General features: G+C 36.7%; 2 protein-coding genes across 9 annotated transcripts in view; one reads left to right on the forward strand and one right to left on the reverse strand.

The window, feature by feature from the left end:
* Positions 1–20281, forward strand: part of LOC134811620 (programmed cell death 6-interacting protein-like) — a 118208-nt gene that overhangs the window by 64245 nt on the left and 33682 nt on the right. The window lies entirely within an intron of this gene.
* LOC134811626 (gamma-aminobutyric acid receptor-associated protein-like 2) lies at positions 10635–13973 on the reverse strand. The gene is made up of 4 exons (XM_063818622.1): positions 13914–13973; positions 13505–13639; positions 12486–12579; positions 10635–11309 (listed from the first exon to the last, which is right to left on the reverse strand). Exons 1-4 carry the CDS (start codon positions 13945–13947, stop codon positions 11219–11221), a joined length of 354 nt encoding a protein of 117 aa, XP_063674692.1. The 5' UTR covers positions 13948–13973; the 3' UTR covers positions 10635–11218.

The raw sequence follows: 20281 nt of genomic DNA on the forward strand, positions 1-20281 counted from the left end.
TCTGATCAACTCTTACATATCAATGATATCGACTGCGGCAAGCAAATACCATCACTGATTACGCGATATGGTGAGATTATGAGAATCATCTAGCGCATCCAGTTAGTAAGTAGTTAACTATAAGTATTTAGCGTTAGAGTATATCAAACATTGTTGGGCTTCTAATGATATCCTGTCGCATCGCCGGCTGCACTGCAAACAAACCCAAAAACAAAACCAACCTGACTGCACTTTGGGAAGAGGAATTTACAAATACACAGTGACACTGACAAAGACAGCGCACTGAAAGTCTACACACAAGCAAGGTCTCAGGCCGGAGATGTGGCCTCCAGATTCTAGATTCTGCTGCTCTCCAATAACACCCGGGTATATGTCTAGTGGTCTGTAACAGGTAGTCCGGACTGTGCTATAACTACCTTAACTTGCCTGGCCTGCCAACACACTGCTGCCTAGGACGCGGTGTCTCACCCTGGCTCTAACCAGAGAACACAGCGCTGGAGCGTGCAGGGATCTGCCACAGCCGCACAGCTGTCTGCAGCTAGAACGGATCTAGACGCAGCATTGTTATGTTAACACTTCACCACCTCCGTACATCCACCAACCCTCCTCACCTAATTATCGGCTATTACTTCGTGTAGGCCAAAATATTGGCCAGATCTAAGATCTCCACCGCCCCAGCACTTGATCCACATTTACGGAGTTTAGACTCATGAATATTATAAAGCAATCTCATAGCGCTCACTCTAAACAATTTAGCTAGTGAGTTGATTTCTGGATAACAAGTACCTGCACTGGATATGCGATTACAGTAATGGCTTGATAATATCTACCTCTAACTCAAACTCGAACCCTAGCAAGGCTCATCATGGTAACTACCGTACAAAATAATAATTTGGACATTCGAACTAGAATTACCCTCAAAAATTAGACATCTCATTAGAGGATGCTCATATCCCTCCATAATAGGATGGGGTGTGAGAAATATAATGAAATGAGAAGAAAGCATCACGCACCAAGCAACTAGAAATAGACAAACTACTGGGAATAGTTACAAGAGTATTATACCCAACATTGACCGGCGAACTGATAGCTACTTCAGAAGCAATGAAACTACAATCTTCTAGATAAAATGAGTCATAGTACTTTCAGCCGGAGCCATCATAAGTGACATAAATCTAAAAGATAGTATGGTTAGTTTCTAAATATAAACTCAAACTCTGAAAAGGAAACTGCCGTGAAATATGGAACATCAATAAAAGGACCAATTATTTTAAAAAAATAATTTATGGAAAGCCCCTCAGACAAAATAAAAATCAATTATGCAATAAAGGAATCTTAAAAGGGTTTGTACTATTCATTCCTGAGGGGCGGAGGGAATTTAAGGCATGTATATATCGGTGCTCCTTAACATCTAAACTACTAGGACTTGAATTTTCTAGGATACACACTGAAACACTATTGTTAAAATTTTCCTTCTGAGTCAGTCCATGCTCTATATGGAGGTGGAGTCCTACGCAGTTTGAGTCATCATCCGTGTCAACCTTTTGCCCACTGATGATCTTGTAGAATGCTCTTCTGTGTTCGCCAAACCTTACCCGTAGCATTCTGGTGGATTTGCCTACGTATGGTTTCTCACACAGTTTACATCTGATCAAATATATGATGTTGTAAGTGATGCATGTACCTGGTGCTGGTTTTACCCGTTTCCCATTGATGCTGGGAATAGTTATAGAGACCAACTGGTTTATAGACGGAATGCATTAAATTGTTCGCAGAGTGGTCGACACCAAATATATAAACTCAATACAGATACGCAAAACGCATGTCTAATGTGATTATTGTATTATGTTTACTGATTTAATGGTATGCAATAAATATAATGCTGATAGTAAATTGTTGTTGTTTACAAGGGAGCTGGTCACGAGGTATTAATATAACTTCAGATCTGGTATGCGCAATTATGATTAGGAATGTGCGGTCCCACTAAATCACTCTCAAGAATTTTTAATTTTTTTTACAGAATGGCGTTTAGCATATGAAATTAGTATCATAATACGTATATTTTTCGATGCTGATTCCGGAACACCCCCGTCTTCCAATTATGCCATGGGGTTAAAACCTTTCCCTGAGGACCAGTTATGAATAAAAACTGTTTTGGTTTCTTTCGGTTAGAGAACAGTAAAAACCCAAGTCAAGTGAATTAGTATAAGCGAGGTGGTCTTAAAAAGCATGGTTTACACTCTCTGCCTTGAGGAAGACTTTGAACTTGTGTTCATTTGACGCTTCTATTTTTAGACGATGTTAATTTTATCTCATTAGAAGGATATAGCTGTGAACGACTCAGTTTTTGATAGGATAAATTTAAGTGAGGAGCCTATTCATTAAAACACAACAAATGGGACAAAAAGTCACCTTATCTTATAAAGGGTTGAAATCATCAGTTTTGTAATTTCTACGTCGATTTGCTCCATAATCAGTAATTTACATAACAATATAAACTGTTGAATAATAATAATATTATATCACATCATTATACGATTGAATAATACACACATGACAGGGCATAACCAAACATCTGAGGTGTCAGTTTTTCGCCTTTATAGCACCGCATAGTCCGCTTAAAGTTGAAGTTCTCTTGAGAAAAAAAAGCCGCGTCTGCTCAAAATTAGGTGTTTACAAAAATAGAGGAGACTGGTCGAGCATGCAGATGGAAGCAGTCATTAAATCATTTGGACGTGTGACCAAACTCAAAATCAAATCAACCGACAACTTGTTTTATTACTTTCCCATATAATAGCTTTACCAAACTGAGGCAATCTACGGTAAACCCAACTAGTTGGCATAGTATTACTATCCAATTTTAATGCTCACTGACGAGGTACCGTCAGGAAAAATGAGCGTGCAAAGGCATATCGTTTTCAAATTCAGTGATTTTAATTACGAATTTGAGGGCAGCTGTAAGTGTAACATGTAAGTAGTGTGATCGTTTTACAAAATGATAACAATTTTAGCTTACATTGTAGGCCGTAGTGCCTGTCGTGATATCAGGGATTACTTATTGTTAGGTTCCAGCAGGATCTGGTACTCCTCATAATTCAGCGGCCTCGACTATGTATCGTCAGACATCAATCGTCATCTCGCACAACTCCTTAAGAAAAATAGGTGCTGGGCATGTAAAAATTTGCAGCCTTCCACACAGAGCTTGTTCTCCGTTTCCCGCTCATTGGACCAGGTGAACTTGCATGCTTGTGATAATGTGGATGTGAGTGTATGTGTACCTAAGATGAGAAGTACGAATGAGTCGGACTTTTCAATTTACTCGTATCGTACGTACTTTTCAATTCTATTGAAAAGTTCTCCTTCTAGAAATCGATGGAAGAGTTCTAAATCGCATGTTACGGACTAATATTGAGCGTTTTCAAAAACTTGTGTTTCTATATTCCAATCGTCGATTAACTTAAAGTTTAACTTTCAGAGAAACAAGCTGTTTAAATAAGTAAATTGTCCAGCAATTTTGTAGAATTTTTGTTTTACTTTTAAATGCTTGCCTGACCTAAGAATTGTGTATTTAATTTATTCGCGAACGGTATATTTTCTCTAACATCGGCAAACAATTACATTTTACAACGGCCCCGATGATAATAATTTAAAAACAAAAAAATTCTATCTGAATCGTACGTCGTATGAGTCGGACTTTTCAAAGTTGCGTACAAGTACGTACTTTTCCCCCTAAACGAGTCCGTACTTCTCATCTTAGATGTGTACTATACTGTAGTGTATTTCGAATTACCCCCCCTATAGAAAACCAGATTTATTTTCTGACAGAAAGCTAGAGATTTACCAAAATATAATATCGACCTTGTTATAAACTCATTTAGACCGTTCTTAACCTAAAATTGCACGAGAAAACTTGGTTTCAGAACCCAATTATGCTTCCTTATGCTCTAAAATCCATGTTTTACCAATACAATCAACATTTTGATACTGTAGGTCAACTTATTACTTCAAGTATAGTTATGCGGTAAAGATCAAGACAATCGTCGACTAAACTGATCGATAAGGTAAAGTGTGAACGGTAAAGAAACATTAAACAGTTAACCAACAAGCCGAAATTACCAGTACACGCACTCAAGTTCGACACGCACTCTAGTTCGACACGTACTGTAGTTCGACAAACCCTAAGGTTAGACTCTGTCAAACTAGAGTGCGCTACCTGGATTCAAATTCGACACGTACTAAGAGAACTTCGACTGTCGATCTCAAGCAACGATCCTTTACGAGCTTGAAATCTATTCGTTTGTTTGTTTTCCACTTGTCTCATGCTGTTCAACTATGTGTGAATGTAATTTCTATTATAATCCATATCTATGAACATTTAATTGACCTCAGACTCGATTGTTAGTTATTAGTAAAATCGTAGACTAATAGCGGAGAGATAAAAGATTATCGGTGGTAATATAATAACTCGTACTCCGTTTTATAGATCTAGATTGTAGACTTAGAGTACGCTATAAGTAGATAAATATCTACCACAATTACCACACTTTACATTATGACAAACGACTAGTAACCGAGTACCGGTCTAGAGATTTGGCTGCTGAACTGGAAACAGTCGGATATAAATCTATTTTCCTGTTAGCTGGACCAGAACCAAGTGGCAAACAGGAGAATTAAAACTATACCGACAACATACTTGAATTGTATTGCTTTCCCATAGCTTTTATACCTAACGGCAAATGGAGGCAATCTTATCTACGGTAAACCCAACTAGTTGTCATAATATTAGTTATTACTATCCAATGTAATGCTCACTGACGTGGTATCGCCCAAAGAAATGAGTGCACAAAGGAATTGGTCCTAATGTGTGACCCGCTTGGCGACAACTTCTACCCCTGTTATAGCGATACTTAGTGTGGAGGCAGTAATTGATGCCTGCCTGTAACGTGTACTTAAACACGATTGCCCAATTATTACAGACTTGCATATGATAACTTATATTGATAATACTGAGCATATTGCAGGTATAAAACTATCAGTACTACACAGTGAAATGTATCCTTTACATAATATCACGCAAGATATATACCAATCCTACTTCAAGTTGACCAGTCATACTAGCTATAGCACGTGTTAAGTTAATGAAACATCTGAAGTTTCATTTCTCCAATATAATCTCCAATAAACGTCAGATGATACATCAATGTCAAAGGCCTATTTGCCTGGAGTAACTAACTACAAGGACAAATTATGTGTGTTTGCGGTGGGAATGTCTAATTCGGTCCGGCGAGCTAAGTGCATTTTAATCTGGACAGTGGACTGAACGGCAAGATTAGAGTAATAAGACTAAATTATGAATATAATGAACTTTAAACTTAACCGGATTCATCCCATTAATCTTAAGCTTAGCTAAATTGTTAATTAAATAATTGTACATATTCTGCATGCGATTTCTAACCACAGGCACACAGAGGTACATCGAAATAAAAGTGCCAACAAACGACAGCGCCATCGGGCCAGTTGAAAACTTTAAAACAAATCGCGGAAAGCTCATTAAATTCACAGCTTGCAGTCTCGCAATGAATGATAAAATGGCTATCATTTTGTAAATCTATGACACTACTTAAAGCTGCTCTCAAATTCATGATTAAAATCACTTAATTTGAAAACGATACGCCTGTATGCACGATGCTATGATCCTATTTATGTACATACTATTACTAAAACATGTACTGGGAGAACAGAAGAATAGAATCATAAGCCCTAGTTTAACAATTTCATGTAATACTAACCACTAACGAACATGATAGATTTTTATTTCGAGGGAGACGATAGTTTTCAAGGAGCGCTCCTTGGTAATAAGGGTGCGCTGCACATTATATATAGTATATATTGTATACAGGCAAATTACTAATGGTCAACTGTATTTATAGTGTTTATAAACAAGTGAGTTGCAATCAGGGCTTTTGTAAACAAGACTCTCAACAGTAAGGACGTGAATTAATTTCAACAGGGCAGTAGAACAGGGCAATGATGCTGATATAACAAACATTCTAAGGAGTCGGGAGAAAAGTGTGAAGTGGCACGTCTCGCAACAATTATTGGCAAAAGTACAGTTACAAGGGAAATTTCGACTAGTGTTCAGGCATTTTATTTCTCGCAGTGTGTAGTGACGGACGAACAAGATGTGAGTGATGTAAAAGTAAGACCACGCAGACGTCAGAGTCGTCAGACTTGTTGTCGACTTGTTGTCGCGACAGAATTGAGAACAGATTCAATTTCGTTCAATTCACTTGACGATTGAACTGAACAAATATGCATACAGTCGGCCTTTCCGACAATCAGTAGATCAAGATGCAAGTGTGAAGTGTTGAAAGTATTGATCATATTATAGTGATACTGCCATTTTTTCAGCAAGAATTAAGGTGCAATAAACGTTACAGGTGTCTACGATAATTTATATATCAACAATAATCACTCAGTAATCAGTATACCTAATCCTATACAGTATTCCTTTAAAATTATTACTTTAAACGTTTGGAATAATTTAGTACTTATCTAATTCTTATATCGCAGTTATATCAAGTCGCGACCAAATCCAGGCAAAGTTAGCAGTAGCAGAGTGAAAATGTTATAATTTTGTCCTATAAATTATAATTATAAGGGATTATAAGGGATTGTAATTATAAGGGGACGTTCACATATTACGTAATCACGTTTTGGACAATTTGTAGCCCACCTCCCCGGCCATCCGTAATCAGTTTATACACATAGCTATTGTGTCAAGATTACACTAGTGTAACTGTAATCATTTGGAAACCTCCCTCCCCCCTAGTAGTAGTCAGCTGATTACGTAATATGTGAACGACCCCTAATCTTATCCACTAAACCATTTGTGATTCGATCAAAGTCAGACGAAAAATTTCAATGATCGAACCTCAACATTCAGGCTGTATTTGACTTGAGGCAAATTTGCGCTTATCTAAGACATAAGTGGAGATCACTGATCTGTGATCAGTTGCAGTCTATGCGAAGGTCCGGTAAAGTGAGGAGATTAAGATAACTTATTCATAGGGAATGAACGGAGGCTTTTCCTTCATTGTTTGTGGGAACGATAAGACGAGACCAAATGTTCATGGCTCTGAAAATACTATTTACTTTTAGCAAATGCCTACTGTATACGTGACACTCATAAAGAGTTAAAGACAAATTTTATTGTTGCCGTACGCATGGATCATACGTTGTACACGTTTTAAATTAAAATATTAAACCTATACTTAGACTGTGAATAAGTGACTATTTAAATTTTATACAATTATAGTATAAATTTAACAAATCACTTGCTATATAAAGCGGAGCGGCATAAAGAACAGTTGTTAGAGCACTTGTGCAGCAGACACTGTTATCAGACTTGTCGTGCTCCTATCATGTATCACACGGCCCAACCGGCCAAATAGGTGGCACAATGACGTCGACCTAGTCTCTGATGACTTGTAATACAACTCATATCTAGTATCTTCCCTCTCTCTTCTGATAATAATATCTGTGTGTTGGTGAGTGCTGAGTGCGGGGACAGGCCAGGTAATTGACATGATTGTCTATTGCATCACATCTCTATACAGGATGATGTGGTACCATTATTAGTGATTTCATAGAAAATAATCGAATTGTCACTCGAAATTGTTAAGTATATTGTGTGAGATTGTCTGAGGAAACACAGACCCTGGTCAAAGAAGTCGGGGATTTAGCAGCTCAGCTAGTGCGGTCTCCGACTAAAGAATAATAACAGTTTCAATGGGCGCTGAGTAGTTACTTGCGATCCAATCCCTTTAATAGCTGGGAACTGTACTCATAATAACAAGCCGGCTATTAAAGGGATCTCTTAGATAGCGGCTTGTTATTACGAGCAGTTTTTATTGGCACAGGAACACTTCGCTGCCAAAAGAGTAACCTCAAAATGGAGCGATGTATTTAACTGTAACAATTAACTTGTTAGTATAAATGATTGTCTACTAGACTGTAAATTTGCCTAAACCTTCAAATTATCGAACCCTATTTGTAAACCCTGCACAGAAAATTGGCTATACGACATAGCTGGGCCTTTGAAGAGAGGGGCTGGAGCCATCATTACAATTGAATAGTCATATACCCATAAGAGTTATTACCAAAGGGAACTGGTCTAATTTTGGACATAGAACCCTGCCGCTACTCAATCAGTGTGACTTTGGTAAATATTATTATAAATATTATACAATCCTTTCTCATAATTACGACGGCTTGTTTAGGTAATACAATTTTCTTTTTTACCCTCTAGAATAATAACAATTTGACAATACAGATCCGGTGACCTGTATCCGGCTACAATATTGATAATACGTAATATGTACTTACTTTAGGTTGGTTTGGTAGGGATTGCTTCTGGACAACAGTACTAGTACGTCCTCCAATCATTCCTGGTTCAAATCTTTCTGTAGATTCCATTCCAGAAGTGAGTTGTTGGCGATGGCGGTGTATCCTTTGGTTGGCAGGGTATCGGGGAACATCTCCAAAAATTGAGCAAGCTTATTGACCTAAATAATCAACCAATAGAGTGGGCGGTCGTTCTTAGCAACCTTTTTTTCTTAGTATCTAAAAATTTTAAGTTGATTCAATTTCAGTACAAGCTTTTAATGAGAATCACGACGTGTAGATACATGAGACACAAAATGAAAATTGTTACAGATACTCCCATGTGTAGCCTGTGTAACACATACTTAGAAACAATTCCTCATATCTATCTCCATTGTATCCACACAAATAGCTTCATCACAATACTTGAAGACTTTATAAAAAGGAAAATCGATAGAAATTACAAAGACCCCAATAAAATTAATTTTATAGTTTGTAATCACACTTCACAAATTATAAATTATTTTAATATTGTTGCCAAATGGTACATTAGCAAAAGATTTCAGGCAGGGGACATGCCGATCTGGCAGGGATATATCAAACTTCTTAAACTTTCACTTACTGGAGACAAAATAGGCCACAAAAGTTCTATTGTGTCGATCTTGGCCGATTAGGGCAAATTGTCCACCCCATTTATATTGCTGTCTTTGTTATTTTATTATCAATGGTTATTGTTACTATCTTACAGTACTACTAACTGTTTTTTGTAGTACATGCCCTGCTTCCTTCCATTCCTAAACTACCTTACAAGCTCTTCCTCTTTTACACCCTTTTCAATCACTTCATTTCACTCATTCACTTCATATCTTATTACCACAGTATCTGCCAAAACCAACATGGCCCATGTGGAAGGGGGCCTTGACGTTGTTGACCACTTGGCCCTGCATCCCAAGCTGACGGTCGGCCTCCACTCTCTAAAAACATACCTTCAGTGAAGGCAGATGGTCAGCAAATAGCGATGCTAGGGCTTGGTGTGAACAAATCTTGACCTACTTTCACACCTTTGGGACGACTCTCGCAAATGCGAGAGTAATGACCCCGGGGAGGGCCCCATTGGTTTTAGTAGGTTGCATATTTAAAAAAAAAAAAAAAAAAAAAAAAAAAAAAAAATTGAGCAAGCTTGATACCTTGAAGGGTCCTAGAGCAGTTAGGCTGTTCACTTGTCGTGGTAGGAGGTTCCATAATCCATAGTCTCGCTGCATTCACTCCAAAGGAATTCTCGTAATGAGTGGCCACTGATCGTTGCGATTTGTTGTTCAGTGGTGGGACTATGGCTTTTATGCCATGTCGAGCATTTTCCTTGAATACCATCTTGATGTCTGGATGTCATTTGGAGCAAGGTCGTTTGCCATCGTCCATGTATGGATCAGGATGTATCGCTCTCTCCGCCTCTGCGGAGATTTAAATTTGGCCTTCTTAAATTGTGCAAGTTCCCTTATATTGGCTATACTATACTTGGTTACAGTTACAGCTTCCACAATTGCCTCAGCTGGCAAAACTTTGAGAACCCATCCAGCTATTCAGGCTCACAAAAGTGTCTATCCAGCTCTCTCAATATTTGCTTTTGGCATTTACATTTTTGATATTCTTATTGACAAATTTGTGCCCCCATCACCCATGTGACAAATCGATATCTCAGAACATCGAAGCCGAGAATTCTCCTTGTCTTAAATTCGAACTTAAAGCTTCGACACTAGAGCGTCCTCACTCCCGAGAGCAGAGAGAAGCTTAAGAGGAATATCATTATTTACGTTGTCAGCGTAATGTGTGGATCTGGGATCATCGACGTTCCTTAATACTTTATACCCCGGGAAACAAAAAGGTCCCCTGAAGTTTCCCTGAAACCGGAAGCTAGAAATCTAAATACAGTCTAATGCATGAACAAGTTTCGATCGCGCGCGACCTGAATTTTAACGAATTGCAACAGCGTTTTCTCATCTGCTATTTTTATTCGCGCCTTCCATCAATTGGCTCAATTTAACCCACAGTGTCCCAACTTAGCTATAAATAGATGACATTACGAAAGAGTTAATAAAGTAGTGCATGTAACCACTGGCGAAATCCATTACATGGTGGCAAAATGGTGAGGCCCAAACTTTAACATGCAATGTGCTTGACGATGTTCTATTATAATAAGTCTTGAACCTAATTAGTAACATATCTACGACAGACACAGTGAACACAACTCATGAATTGTCAAATGTGGATAAAATCATCAGGGATTTAACACTACTAATTGTAATTATAATTAACGGCAAATCATATATACATTACAGTGTAATCTTTCACCAAAACCCTTGAAACTAAATTTAACCAAACTGTAAACATCACGACTGGTTGAAGTCGTTAAAGAAAGCAAATATTAAAATCAAACGTGGCGACATTTTCGCGTTTCGAATGAGAATAGTGTTCTTCGATCGTGCTGAAAATCCTTTAATCATCTTTTAAATACATAAGTTTGCTAAGTTAATTAAATGTTGGGGTTACATGGAATTGTCAGTAAAATCATTATTTGATGGAGCTGAATGTTACGTTTGATAGACGTGTGCTAAGATCGTATATTTTAGTTTTAAATGAAATTTTATCACCATCCTTTCATAAACAAATAATTTGAGGTCATGATAATACAAATATCATCCCTTGAAATTCACATCTATCATAGAATTATAATTTAGCTCACGTTCAAACACACAATATGTTCAAAATATAACAATCAATAAACTCGAATACTGGCAATAAACAGTTTTCCGTCTCTCTCCGTTTTTACATCAATTTAACATCCAAATGTGTTTTCCCCGCTGTAGGCTATGTATAAGAAACCGTCCTCATCTTTGTGCTCGTCGTATATGATACCCATAGTCGAACTGTGGAGACGAAAATAATGAGATGAGTAGGTTAAAATAATATAAATTAAAAGTGGTCAGACATTTAAATGTGGATAACCGACCATAAATTTCCTAAGCTAAGTCCGGGCTGGCTGCTACCAGTATTAAAGATAGGTGTTTTATTTAATGTTCATTTTAGTACTTTTATCGGAAGATTAAAGCAGTAACTGATAATTATTCCAGACATTCGTTAGTCCTTAGTGCCTGATACATAAAAGTTTTTTAAAACTTGGTCTAGCTAAGAAGCATGAGACCATTTATTATTTATGCAATATACATGAACTAGTTGCATGACTTCATCGCTGAAGCAATATGATCCTTCTAGAAACTATCACATGTTCAGAGATATCAAGAAAGTTCTCTCAGATCTAGATTCTCTAAAATAAGAACATCTGTTCTCAAGTTTCAGTGAACATGTTAGTACCTAAAATCTAAATGTGAACTGATTTTCACACATCCAACTTGGCCAAGATAAGACTAAATATAAGAATACTCATGATACCGATGGTTCAGCATGTGATGGCCATCTTATGTTACAACTGATAACAGAGAAACATGAGTTCTCACAGTATTATTATCTACATTCGAGTTAAAACAGGAAATTCCCTCTTAAAGTTTCATGATAATCTTATCGCGTACAATTCCATCGACACTTATTAAGCCCAGAATTTCGATATAACAGCGGATTGGTGAAGCGGTTACGCATAAAATTATCGCTCGAATATGACAGTATCCAATACTAGGCTCGAATGTACAGTACACGTGTTACTACACACACACACATTATTACTATCTGTATACCTATATTGAAACACTACGTGTCACTAAATTACTATAACAGTATATGATACAGTGCGGTATTGGCGGTATGCCAGTGAAGAGAGATACAGCAGGGTATGTGATATTGAGATGGCAGTCTATACTTTATAGCCATCACATGATATACTGCCTAGTGTTGTACAGCTGTTGATGATCTCATTGTAAATGTCATTTTAACTGGTTGCTTTGTAAGGATCAACTAATATCTAACTTTGTTTAAACAGTGCAGTGATAATCAGAAGTTAACACGCAGAAGATATTACGTGTTTGATATTAGGGACTTCATAAGAAGAAGTGGTTTAAAAATGAAACACAAGGATATATTTTAAAACAAACCTCGTAGTTGGGAGCATTTTGTTGACGAACAGGAACATGGCTTTCTCTGGAGCGAGCTGTATTCTCTTTCTTATGATGTACATAAATTGTGCGACTGAAACAGTAGGGTTATTTTAGGGATGTACTCTGTGAGGCATTGATACGAAGAACCGATATGATCGTGATTCTACCTATTTACAACAATATAAATACATTTATTTGGTTTCCTTATACGTTGTATGGGGCATCGAGTAATATTATTTATAGTAATTACTATTACTTTATAGTAATACTTGTGAGTTGTGAAGTGACAAATACATGATCGAACAGTGCAGTTTGGAGATATTTGATGAGGATGTAGCATTACAATGACCGAGATAGATAAGCTGATCCATTTCACCAGAACGTGTCAGGTAATTCGTCGGTTAAGTCATGCTGCCACGATGTGCAACCCAACTAATACAACAGAATGCCAGCTAAATGTAACTAATAACATTAACCAATTACACTCTCGGCTGTGTAAGCCTGATGTACTCTTCCTGCTCACTACCAAAGTGAAAGCTTGGTGAGTTTCATAGTCGGTTCATGTTTATTACAACTTACACTTGGGTGGCTTCCAGAACATAACCTGTGAGATGGATACAGACAGCAGTATAGTGAGAAAAGTTCGCTGGGGTAAGTTATTTCCGGGATCTAAAATTAGACATTCCTTGACACGACGGCATGAACAATTAATTGTGGACTGATAAGAAGATATCACATACGCTGGCAGAAGCTTATCTTAAAAGTTCGGGACTGATAATCGACATTTCTCTGATAAGCTTTGAATTGCCCAAGGAAAATGAACTTTACAGAATATTATGCAACATATGTTATACCAATATTAACATTTTCTGAACTTATTCGGCTTTTTATTTCCAGTGAAAACTCAAAACGAACGGTACAACAGCTCAGAATCATCACTTTTACACGTACATAATTCAAAAATTAAACAAGATGGAAAATATTATTGAAAAATTCTGCTGCCAGTTTATACACACCCGTGAGATCGGAGGGAACAAGGAATTTCCTCTTGTCAATGTCTGGAATTGAACTGGAAGATACCTTCTCAACAACTACTGGAATCCTGTCCGGGTACTTTCTCCTTATCTTCTGAGACTCTTCACGTCTGCTGTCTGTTAAATGAAAATGTTTCATGTATGAATTGTAATTCTAGTGTTACTGACTACTGTTCATCTAATGTTATATTCATGCTATTTCTTTCATTCGTTTGATTTCAAAAGAAGATAAATCCTAAATTTTCTTCCACTAATTGCAATTTAAGCATATCAGTCAATGATGAATAAAATTCGAGATAAAAGATGTCTGTAAGTCATTCATACACAATGTTACTCATAAATAAAACTCATGGACAGAGGAAATGTAAATATCATAAAGTTAAAAACTTACCGAGGGAATGCTCCTGTTTGAAAAGCCACTTCATATTTGTTACCTATAAAGAGCGAATATTTGAATAATAAAGCCTTTGCCACAGTTATAATTATTATATATAGAACAGTTACATTATGTATAAAGTGATGTAACATTTCCTTTCTTTTCTGAAAAACAATTTAAACAAACAATTTTAAAAACAATAGCTATGTGTGTGTATAGTGGTTTAAGGATGGGGTTTATAAAATAGCACAGATATGGCTAGCAGAATGTGTGAACGATATTTAAATGTCTTATATACAAATAGAGCAATAAAAAGTACTATAAAAAGTTTTCCCATGTCCTCTAAAATAGAATTCAAATTGTGCACCAGTGGCCCCACTGTGCCAACGGCAACACGCAACTTTACACCACTGTTGTTGGATGGTGGGTCCTTATATGGTCAAAAATTTTAAATGTTGTTTTCTGAAAAAAAAGAGAGTTAGAACTACCAGTTACTTCTGATCTCATCAAAAATATTAATTTTGGCTAAAGTTACTATACAGGTCATTAAAGATAAGAGGGTATGTATAATTCTTTTGAGCACAAACATGCAACGTTAAGCCACTGAAAAAGGGCTTATCTGAAGTTAAGCTGTATCAACGAATTTCTGAATTAGTGAACACCCTCATTTGACCCTCCCCCAACCGCTCGCGCTAGCTCACCTGAGGAATTGCTGGTATCCGACACTCCGTATATTTTTCCAGACTCACATAAAGAAAATATCAGTCAGCATTTAATATCAAGGGCTCAACTCAAATTGAGGATTTTGAAAAATTGGTTCTTCAATTCAACAACAGCTAAGGTGTTTTGAAATTTTGCCACTTTTCAAGCAATTTCTTAGATATTCCAAACATGAGCATAAAGGAAAACAAAATTTAAGGAAAACAAAATTTAAAATTGATTGCCATTACAATAAGTATTAATATCATAATAAATTTAAGTAAACATCCGATAATAAACTTGTTAGAACCAGTATAGCCCAAGATTCTCGACTAACAAATAAAAAGAACTAGCGGGTTCATGGTCCTTCAAACGCGCATACATAGGCCATATGCATTACCGATCTAGCTATAATTCTACGTCGTATTAAAAACTCTACAATAAATTTGATTAATTAAATAATATCAACAATCAATATGACCAAAAATATTCTGATTGGAAATATATTAAGAAATTGATTTTTAATTCTTCTGCTGGTGGTTGCGACTTAAGCGCGGCACCGTGTCAAAAAACTCGCAGTGCCGAGCCTAAACTCTAAATATTGTTATGGAAAACTAAATTATTTGCGAAATAATTTAGCATGCTGACCTCGTGAAATATTAAAATTATACCCGTTCTGGTTCCAGACGTAGGTTTAAACCAAAAGCAGTTGGAAAAAGGAGCCAGTTGCCTGTAAGAGCTTTACTAGCACCCGATTTACCACCTTTGGGGCACAAACCCAGGCCGAAAACCAGCCGAACACAAAAATGTATTATTATCACTTCGAGAAGTGATAATGATAATAATTAAATGTTTCGCAGATTGGCAATTGATCGGTGTAGTTGGTGTTGTACACACTGCACTGATAATGATATCACGTTGAACGTGTAATGTAAATATAGTGTGGATACATGCGAATATATATTCTAAATTATATTATTATCAAACATGTCAATCTTACAAATGTCAACAATCCTAAAATAATTTAGACCCGAAACGTGATCCTTTGTAAGATTTTATGTCCCAAAAGTCAAATAACTGACAAAAATGTATTATCACCACAAGTGCGTGGATTGATTTCCAGGAAATTTATCAGCACGCAGCACTAATGTGAAGTTTATTATCGAATTTAAATTTGGCATTTGGAACGTAACACACATATAAGTTGGTCGTTGAAAAAATTTAATGTTCAGTAATCGATATCAGTTAATAATTTAAAATAATCCATTAATGTATTTGGTATTTGTACCACTATATAGAAGCAATAAGTTGAACTCAACATGACATCAGTTGATTTAATAAAGTTGATAATAATAAAGTCAAGTATAAAATTGCTTAAAGTATGAACCAAGTTTGACAGAATGCAGCGACAAGAAGACGGGGACATGGGAGGACAATGTACCATACGGACAGAATACTGCAGTAGATTATATATGAATAAGATATACACAGCAACTAAAGCAAGTAGATCATTTCATAATTTAAGAAGGCTTCAATGACACTTCAATCAACTCTGCCAACTGTTAACAGAAGTTGATAAGATGGAGCAGATTTAACTGGTAATAAACTGAATCTCAAAAGCCATCGAATATGATCACACATCACATGACAATCGACAATGGATACTGCCAATATTCGGGATTGCACTGCTGCAGTTAAAACGTGCAAAAGGTAGTGATGAAAAAGGGATTTCTTTAATAGTGCATTTATTTTTTTATATATAAATTTTTCAAACAGTATACACATAGTCAGTGGCGTAACGAAAGGCCCTGCTGACCCCGCTGTGCAGGGGGGCGCCGTCTTAGGGGGGCGCCAAATCGTCGTTTGAATGTGGGACAATTTCGAAAACTTAACTAAAGTACTAGCAAAACTGCGCGTTTTGCTCTAGATACACACTTTTTTAGAGATTTTACCGGCGTATTCTTTAAAATCACCTAATTTGTTCAATTTTAGGGAGGGGCACCAAAAGGGGAGGGGGCGCCAACAGGGGGGCGCCTTTTTCGGCAGGGGGGCGCCAACAGGCAACGTTACGCCACTGCACATAGTGTCACAATGACCCTATATGTAAAAATAACCCTTCAAAAACTCAATATTTTGAAAATCACCCTTGGCCTTGTGGCTCCAAGTTCAAATCGAAACTGTCTAGAATTAGAATTAGAATTAGAATTAGAATTAGAAATTAGAAATTAGAATTAGAAATAAGAAAGATCATTACAAAATTACATGTGTCAGATCCCAATCAGTTAAATGAAAGTTACACAACCAAACAACAAAAAAACATAATATCTTAAATAATAAATAATAATAATAAATAAAATTTGGTAGCTTAAACACAAACTCTAAGCCCTAATAAATAATTAAAAGGTTTCAAAGTGTGCACGAAATAAGGATACTAATGACTAAGCCATAGCTTACTTTTAGGAAATCTTTCACGAAATAGATTATAAACAAAATTTCTGGTCTCCCAAATTTTTTAATTTGACAAAGTTTTTTCTTGTCCCTCTGTCTCCCCGGAGAGAAATCAACGTTGTTCATAAGATTTTGAAACGAAGGCGATTCCTTATATATCCCACAGCATCTGGGATATGGGATCTCAGTGTGGGGAGGCATATCGAACAATAGGCTTGAACCAATATTTAAAATTCAAAAAAAGTGCACTCGTATTCTATTTGGTGATCAAGAGGCATACAGTAATAAGTTCAAAACATGTGCTAGAACCCGCCCAATTGGATCCCAAAAACTTGGAGCCGACTTCTATAAACGAGAATCAAGTAAACCCCTTCTCAGCAGAAACAAAATACTCTGCGTGCATAATTTGCATAAGTACCACTGTCTACTTGAAATGTTTAAAATAATCAAACTTCACACTCCAATACCGATGTACAATTTATTTCAAAAGTCACCCCGACATGATAACTACTTTATTAACCCCGCTGCAACCAATTTGTTTGTATATAAAACCTCGAATATGTGGAATAAATTCCTTAAACCTTCTAGTAAGATTGACTTCTCGTCCCCAATTGCACTTGTTAAAGGTCGCATTAAATCTATGCTACTCAATGCTCAAAAAGCTGGAAACACTGATGAATGGTCAGAACTCAACTTTGATGGAAATGACATGTGCCTATAATTAAGAACACACAAACTAGTCCATATAGATTTCATACTACACACACAAAATAACACACACAATACACACCACAGTCAAACATAGAAACTATATATTCACACATATAACACAGAACACTGATCATCCGCTTTACACTGGTGTCTGGACTTGTCTGGAGTGTTCGTCTGGAACGTGGGACGGACTCACAAATATATTGCGTAAACGTAGCGCGCGAAACTTAAATATTGTATAACTCTATCATTTCATTACCCAGCGTGATTTACCGCGCCAGAATAATGAAATGAAGCCGCGCTATATCCGTGAACCTACAGTGACTTATATTTTATATTTTGTATCTCTTATATTATTACTACGTAACGCGAAATTAAGTTGTATCACACTCCCGGTTTTGGACCCCAATGTTAACCTTGCAGCAACTGTGTCAGCCCAATATACTCTAGAAGTATGATCACACTTATTTTAATGAACAAAAGACCCATAATTAATATAATCAGATACTCGTCAACAGCAGCAGTTTCCTTACGTGTGATGTGTTGTCCTTCTCCTTTCTGTGTCCCCGTCGTTTTGTTTTGTGAAATGTATTGTAGTAGTGTTTTAATATTTAAATCGAACGCAACTCAATAGTTAATAATAACAAACACAAATACTATTTTAAATAATTGATTAATATCGATTTATATACGAACCAAACATAAATTATTCTTTAATAACCTTTCATATATGTGTTAAACGATCCAGGGCATATCTAAAATTCGATAATGAACTTCATATACTATTAGTGCCGCGTGCTGATAAATACTCTGGGAATCAATCCACCCAATCGTGGCGATAACATATTTTTGTGCTTGGCCGGTTTTAGGTTTGAGTTTGTGCTCCAAAAGTGGTAAATCGGGTGCTAGTAAAGCTCTTGCAGGCAACTGGCTCCTTTTGCCAACTGCTTTTGGTTTAAGCGCTGACTCACATTTGGAACTGGCACTGGTATAATTGTAATATCCTACGAAGTCAGCATGCTATATTATTTTGCAAAACTCGTTTAATTTATCTTGACAATATTTAAAGTTTATGGTTTTAGGTTTAGGCGCGGCGCACGCACCGCTTATATGTTATAGCTCATTCAGCTTCTGTTTTCAGCGCTGTGTTGCTACACACTGTATAGCATGTGGGTCAAGCGCGGTGCCGCGCCTAAACAGCAAAAGAGTTATTTATTTTAAAATTTATATTTGTATCTCAAAAATGATGTAAAGTTTTTAATATGACGTAGAATTAAAGCTATTTCCGTAGTACAGCCTAAGTGCTAAGCATGCTCGTTAGAAAAACTATGAACAATGAACATAACATGCTAGCTTTCTTTATTTTTGTAAGTCGCGTCGGCTGACATCTTGGGTTGTACTGGATGTAACAAGTTTATTATCGGATGTCTACTTATATTTATTATGATATCATTATTCATTGTAATGGCAATAAAATTTAAATTTTGTTTTACTTAAATTTTGTTTTACTTATCTAGTATATTAATAATGCATTTATTGTATTTACGTATGTTACAAGATTTTCATCATGATCACTGATAAAGAACTTAACTTTTGCAAAATGAAATTTAGACTTGTATATTAGAATTGAGTGACAATGTCTATCCTTTCAATTATTTCATAGCTTCACAGTTTAAGTTCGCTACGATCTCGTCAAGTGTGGTAGGTAGCGAAAAGCATTATTTCGTGCGCGGCGTGGTCCAGTAGGGCATTCTGCTACACCATTAAAATTAATTTAATGTTTTTATGTATTAATGCAAATTACAGTAGTTTTCAAATCATGAATTAAATCGCATTATGTTTTTTTGATGTATTTATATTTGTAATAATTGATAATATTCATTTGTCATTTGCATTTCTAAATTCAGCTAAAATCCAATTTATTTTGGTATCATGTCGTGACCTCCATTGCCATTTCATTTATAATTTAGTGGGGGTGTATTGACCATTGTTAATGGTCTGCCCACGGCGCGCGCTACTTCGAAGAAATTTAGACGAGTAACATCTGTCAAGGGCAGGGCATAGTGTACAGTATCAGGGTGAATAAGTCACGATACAAACGCGCACTCGTGTAATGTGATGATATGCGGCCCGACCTCTTATCAACGGGTGATTGCTCTAACCAGAGCCCTCTCGCTTGCAGTAGCGCGCGACCGCCTATCCTACTTGTGAAACAAGCGCGTCACGCAGTACGCGTAGGCACATGACTTGACTTACTTGACTTAAGGCGGGTAGTATTCCCGAGATCCATTGACAACAGTTCTCCACAGCTTTCTGTCCTCCATCAGTCTAGCTATCTCATCTACTGATTTCAGCCCAGTATCTGCTTTTAGGTTATCTAGTAGTATTAGGTAAGGTCGCCCCCTGTTAGTATGCCCATGACTCGGCTTCCAGAGGATCAGTTTGTTCAGTGTCAGCTCCGGATGTCGGTGAGCATGACCTGCAAGTCTGAGTCTTCGTTGGGTTATCTTGGAGCTGACTTTAGG

Source organism: Bolinopsis microptera, chromosome 2, assembly GCF_026151205.1.
Source record: "Bolinopsis microptera isolate Bmic1 chromosome 2, MBARI_Bmic_1.0, whole genome shotgun sequence".
NCBI classification, from domain to species: domain Eukaryota; kingdom Metazoa; phylum Ctenophora; class Tentaculata; order Lobata; family Bolinopsidae; genus Bolinopsis; species Bolinopsis microptera.